Genomic DNA, 6671 nt, shown 5'->3' with positions numbered 1-6671 from the left:
ATGGAGGTTTTCAAAAATGTGACCATTAATATTCCCTTTCTTAGAGCAATTCAGCAGATCCCATCCTACACGAAATTTGTGAAAGACTTGTGCACTATTAAGAGGAACACCCATGTCCCTAAGCAAGCCTTTCTTGCTGCTCAAGCCACATCTTTAATCCACCAGAAAACCACAGTTAAGCTTAAGGACCCTGGGAGCCCTACAGTCTCTTGCCACATTAGAGACAAGTTCAAGGGCAATGCTCTGTTAGATCTTGGTGCTAGTGTCAACCTATTACCTTATTCTATTTATCAAGAGTTGGGTCTACAAGATTTAAAGCCCATAAGAGTCACCTTGCAACTAGCAGACCGATCTGTTAAGATTTCGTGTGGTATAGTTAAGGACGTCTTAGTCAAAGTAGCTGACTTCTACTACCCTATAAACTTCATAGTTTTGGACACTCATTCTTAGCTACAGCCAATGCCTTGATAAACTGTAGAAATGATGAGATGAAGATGTCCTTTGGGAATATGTCTGCAAATGTGAATGTTTTCCACCTTATGAAGAAACATAGTGATGATGAGGATGTTGGTGAAGTTTGTCTCCTCTATAGTTTGGTCCCTACCCCACAAGTGGATGACCCATTAGAAGCCTGTTTAACCCATTTTGCTTGTGACTTTGACATAGATGGATCCATTAGTGCTGTGAATGAGTTATTAGATTCTGCACCTATCCTAGAAACCGAAAACTGGAAAGCTAAGGTAGAACCACTCCACCTTCCTATTGCCGAAACAATTTCCAGTGTTGATTCCAAGGTTTACCCTAGTAGTGAGCCCAAGGTTGATTCTACTCCTTCACAAGCAAGCCCAGAACTTAAACCTTTGCCAGCTGAACTCAAGTATGTTTTCTTAGGACCCAATGAGACATACCCTGTTATTGTTACCTCTGATCTATCAGATGAATAAGAGATCTTGTCAATTAAAGTTTTGAAAATGCATAAGTTTGCCATTGGTTGGTCCCTTAGTGATATCAAATGTATTAATCCTTTAGTGGTTCAACATAAAATTCACTTGGAAGATAATGCTAAAACTTTTAGAGAACCCCAGAGGAGATTGAACCCACACATGAAGGAGGTAATCCGAGCTGAAGTTTTGAAGCTCTTAGATGCAGGTATCATCTACCCCATCTCAGATAGCCAGTAGGTTAGCCCTGTACAAGTTGTACCCAAGAAATCTGGGATAACTGTTGTCCCAAATGATGAAAATGAGTTAGTCCCTACCAGAGTTCAGATCGGATGGAGAATGTGCATTGATTTTAGGAAGCTTAATGCACAAACAAGAAAATATCATTTCCCTGTCTCGTTTATTGATTAGATGTTAGATAGATTAGCAGGTCATGCTTTTTATTGTTTCTTAGATGGTTTCTCATGTTACTTTCAGATTGTTATAGCCCCAGAAGACCAAGAAAAAACTACCTTTACCTGTCTTTTCGGTACATTTGCTTATCGACGCATGTTAATTTGGTCCTTTCATAGTCACGCATGTCATTTCTTATGGAGAAATCACAGTTGAGAACCCAAAGATGGTAGTACTTTTAAAGTCAATGGTTAACATTTGAAGCCATTTTTGGAGTTACATTCCCTAGAAGTAGAGGAAGTACTTCTGGAAGATCCTGTCTATCAAGATTGATCATCTCTTCGATTACCACTGCGTCGGGCTAACTGATAAGAGCCCAAAACTGTAGTTTTAACCCCTTAACCATCATACTTTTAGACCAATTATGTGAGTAATAATTAAGAGTTAATACTGATTACGTGTTTTTATGCATTTCAGGCTTCAAAGTCCATTATGTGCAGAAATGTGCCACTTTAGCGAGATAAAGGAGCAAAGGTCGGTTGCTAAGGAGTTCTGTGATTAAATGCCAAGATTCAAGAAGACAAAGCCTTTCTAAAGCCCAGTCAAAAGCTGAAAAGTCGACGCTGGGGTAAAAAAAGACACAAAGTCGTGAGAACTTCGAAGGGCGTATCTTTGGACTCGGACCTCGAATTGGGCCTACCTTATGTCAAAACGACCGGCTCGGAAAGAGCTTTTCAATGGTCTAATCCTTGACCCAATCAGAGGAGAAAAAGTGGACAAAAAGTCTGTTGAAGCCAACTGCAGCTGAAGAGGCCTTTTTGGACTGAAAGAATTGGGTTTTGGGCCTGATTCTTTGGCCCAAAACATGGCTCCAAGCCCATGCACGATTTTTGGATCTGAAAGTATAAAAACAAGAGCTTGACTGTTTGTTAATGGTAGATAGTTAGGTTAGAAAATAAATTAGGTTAGGATAAGAAAAGTAGCCATTAAACCTTAGTTCTAGATCTAGTTTTAGATTAATTAATTAGTTTGTATTCTTGCCTTAAATTCAGTATTAAACTATTGTTATTGCTATTCATTAGATAAATAAAGTTAATTAGTTCTCCATAATCTAGTTTCATTTCCATTTACTTATTTAGTTCAATTCTTAGATTCAATTATTTGTCATTATTAGTTTAATTCAATTATTGCATGAGTAGTTTCCAATTGAGTTTAAATAAGCAAAGCTCAAATCTTTATATCATGTCTTGTTCGAATTTCATTGGGAATGATAGCGTGATGATTCTCGGCTAAACCTCCATTAGAGGGGGTTGAGAAGCCTTGATGAAAGCTTGATTTGTGTTAAAGTAGGATAGTCGTAATTTCTATTCCACTCTAGAAACGATTAGTTCACCATGAGAATGGGTTTAATCGTTCACATGCTAGTTATGAATGGGTAGAAATGTCATGTGTAATTAGGGATTAGGAAGAACCAATTGTTTTGCTTAGCAGTTCAATTCGGATTACGACGATTCGTCGTTAGTAAGTTAAGTTGAGTTAAGGTGGAATCAATCCCCCCCTAATTCCTTATCATAGAATCGACGTAGTATTTCCATAGTTGTTTAAATAGTCGACTAGTTGCATCTTGTGGGTAGTTGCATTGTAGTCTAGTTATCATTTCGTAAATCTCTCATTAGACTTTAGTTAAGATTACTTATACGTAGAGAACACAGCATGCGGAAGGACTAAGAGTGGAACGAATCATCTACTCCACTATATCTCATAGGATTGAGAGTAGAAATCTTTGATAATTTAGGCACGTAATTAAGTTTTAGTTTACTTACGTTTTGAGTTTATCGTTCATTTCATAGGTAAACTAGCATTTTTACGTTTATCACTAACGATGTAAACCTTAGCGCTTTTTGGGAGGCAACCCAAAGTATTGTACCTATTCCAAACTCTAGGTTTGGAGGTGCACTTGTATATATAGTCGTTGTAGTATAGTTTCATTTCCTTATGCTTTCATTCTTATTTTATTGGCAGAAAATGTGATTAGTAAATAAGCATCAAACAAGGTAAAATGTTTTAATTTTTCTCTTTCCAAGCTTACGTTCATTTTGTCCTTAACATCATTATTGTCATTTTGGTGGCTTAGTTTTCAACATTGGGGACAATATTTCATTGAGGTTTGGGGGTGTTGAAATTTAAAATTTTCTCTTTGATGTTTATGATTTTTGTTAAAAAAAAAAATCTTTTTGAAAAAAACAAAAAAATGGTGTTCTAGATTTCAACTATGGGATTCTTATGATAATAAATGTTTGATACCCATTCGATGATGAAATAGGTCTAGAAGTCTCAATTTGGCTACATACTTTGACTTGATTCGTAGAAATCTGAGTTAATTAGAGTATAATAGACCTTGCATTAGTTCTTGAGTATCTTTGCGTGAATCTTGCATTGCATTTTATGAGTAATGAACTTCTGGAATCCAAGAGTCAGATGAATTAACTAGACAAAACATGTGAGTCTGAGCCAAAAGCCTGCATTATGTGTGAATTTTCTTGAGTGATGACACCGTACCATGGATGAAGCTTTTCACACTTCTTCTTGCTAGATCACCACACGGATACCTAGGTAGAATTTAGGCCTTCTTTAACCATTTGAGCTTGATATATCCCACCTATATATATCATTTCCTTAGAAGCCCTTTTGAAGCCTTGCTCTTTAAGCCTTTTTCTTGTGAACCAAACTCCTTAACCCATATCTTTTAACCCATAATATAGCCTACCTAAGTTGTTACTTGAGAGTTAGGATGACTGTGAAGAAAGTAAAGAAAGTGTACTCAAAGTCACTGCTTCCTTAACAGAAAAGTCAGAGTTTCAAGACCTTGCCGCAAGTCAATTAAAAATCAAAATGGAAAGAAGATGTGCCCGGCCACCTCCAAAAAAAAAATCAAAATCTTGGGCCTCCTTGAAAGTTACAATTTGAATTGAATAAGCACTAGAGTTCAAAGTTTCTCTAAGTAGTTGTGAAGACCCTATTCTCTCAAGTAATAGCTCTTTGAAATATCCATTCCTTTTCTTGTGAACCCCTACCTAAGCCCCATTACAACCCATTTAAGACCTCTAGCTTCCTAGGCTAAGTGTGGTGTAAAACTAAAAAGACGATGTGATTATCGACCTTGGTTTCTTTGGTTAGTCATTGAGAGTGTAAGGATTGAGTGTGCCCTCGCACACTAGAGAGACCTTGACTTAGAGTGTAATAATATGAGTGATACATGTCTATGACACAATCAGTGAGAACCCAAGTTAATGATTATTTCTAAAAATACCAGAAGTGAAGTTACTCGTGCATAGCATTGCATCTTTTTATAGCACAGTGCTTATATTGCTTAATGCTTGTATTTATTGCATTTTTATTAACTTTGGTATCACAAAAATTGAAGTTTATTATCAAAAGAGATGAAAGGACTTTGCTGAGATAACTTAAGGTGATAACCTGGATAATTGAGTCTTTGTAGTCTAATTTAGAACACTAGAATTTTGTGGGTATATTCTCAGCATGCCCTCACGAGACAAAACTCATCCTCTAGGGGTAACCTTGAGGTTTAACGGCTTGTTGCACAAGCTAAGTGCAATCGCGATTCCTGTGAAAGTGAGTTGGGATTTTTTTTTTTTTTTTTGTTTTGCTCAAGGACTAGCAAAATGTAAGTTTGGGGGTGTGGGTGTTTGATAAGTGCCTAAAATTGTATATTTTATATATAGTTTTCTAGGCACTTTATAATATCATTTATGCTTAATTGCGTATTTTTAACGTAAAACCATACATTTGCTTTATTCCATGACATTATGCACATTTTTTGGTCATAAAGGATTATTTTCATATATGTGCATGTCTTTGGAAAAGTCCAATGCAAAATATGTTTTATTAATTTGGTTTAATATTTTTTGTAGAAAATAAAGATGTTGGTCAAAGCCCGAGCCCATAAGACAAAGATGATCATTTAGAGAATCAATAAGTGAGAGCTTATAGAATAAATTGTGCTATCAAGAATGGAAGGAAATGTTAGAGAATAAATAATTATGGAAAGAAATCAAGAAAGGATAATTGCAACTACCACCATATATTCTTACCATTTTTGCAACATTAAATATCCCAATTTCCATTAATTACTTATTCCCTATATTTCATTATATCAAATCATTCCATAATACCTTATATCCTTGCCACCATATATTCTCCCATATCCTCACCATATTCTTGCCAATCACTCCATTCCTAATTCAAAACCATATCATTCCATTTTATCCTATATTTGATTTCCAATTTATAATTCCTTCCTTCCTCATGCATTGATAATATCTTTTCCGTATTCCATTTCCTAAATTCTTTTATCTAATATTTTCTTCCTATATCCCAAAGATTATTTCTATTTTGTGTAAAGATATTAAATGAACAAAGATCTTTTTGGTGGAAGCTATAAATAGAGAAGAGAATTGGCATTGAGGGGCGAACCATTCTACACCCATTTAACACCCATTCTAGTATCCAAGTAGTAGAAATTTTGCTTTGCAGTTTTAGTTCATTTAATTAGTGAGAAAGAGTGTTTTTGAGTGTGTAATTTTCCGAAGATCAACATCAAAGCAATAAAGGCGGTTTCAATGTTCACTCTATCTCTTGTCTTTAATTATTCTTTCATGTTAATTAATAACATGGAGGGCTAAGCTTCCACCCCATGGTGGAAAGTGAAAGCTCTCCATGAAATTCTTGTTATTTTGTTTTTATCCTTTTTGTTATAATCTCCACTATATGTGTTTTTGATGAAATCCAATGATATCTCTTTTTAATTGATTTTTGCACTAAGGTTAAATGTGCATGGTTTCTATCACCGTGAAAAATACGGGATATTTTCCATTGTTAGTTTATTCTTTTTGTTAAAAATCTTTTAGACTCAACATTATTAGTTATTAAGGGCATTTTGGGATTTTTTTGTACTTCTTATTGTGGACATTGAATGCCTAAAAGTCCCTTAATAGCTAATAAAGTTGAGTCTAAAAGATTTTTAACAAAAAGAATAAACTAACAATGGAAAATACCTCATATTTTTCACGGTGATAGAAACCATGCACATTTAACCTTAGTGCAAAAATCAATTAAAAAGAGATATCATTGGATTTCATCAAAAACACATATAGTGGAGATTCTAACAAAAAGGACAAAAACAAAATAACAAGAATTTCATAGAGAGCTTTCACTTTCCACCATGGGGTGGAAGCTTAGCCCTCCATGCTATTAATTAACATGAAAGAATAATTAAAGACAAAAGATAGAGTGAACATTGAAACCACATTTATTGCT

At 35.0% G+C, this 6671-nt stretch overlaps 1 protein-coding gene across 1 annotated transcript; it reads left to right on the top strand.

The window, feature by feature from the left end:
• On the top strand, positions 1 to 450 carry LOC147489198 (uncharacterized). Its single transcript, XM_086574590.1, has one exon. The coding sequence runs from the start codon at positions 1 to 3 to the stop codon at positions 448 to 450; it is 450 nt and encodes a 149-aa protein (XP_086430716.1).
• The last annotated feature ends 6221 nt before the right edge of the window (positions 451 to 6671 follow it).

Source organism: Coptis chinensis, chromosome 7 (assembly GCF_015680905.1).
Source record: "Coptis chinensis isolate HL-2020 chromosome 7, ASM1568090v1, whole genome shotgun sequence".
NCBI lineage: Eukaryota > Viridiplantae > Streptophyta > Magnoliopsida > Ranunculales > Ranunculaceae > Coptis > Coptis chinensis.
The sequence above is the reverse complement of the archived record's forward strand: the minus strand, read 5'-3'. Positions and strand labels throughout refer to the sequence as shown.

Bases quoted from the DNA above. Each gene is read 5' to 3' on its own strand.
- LOC147489198 (XM_086574590.1), top strand. From the start codon at position 1: ATGGAGGTTTTCAAAAATGTGACCATTAATATTCCCTTTCTTAGAGCA.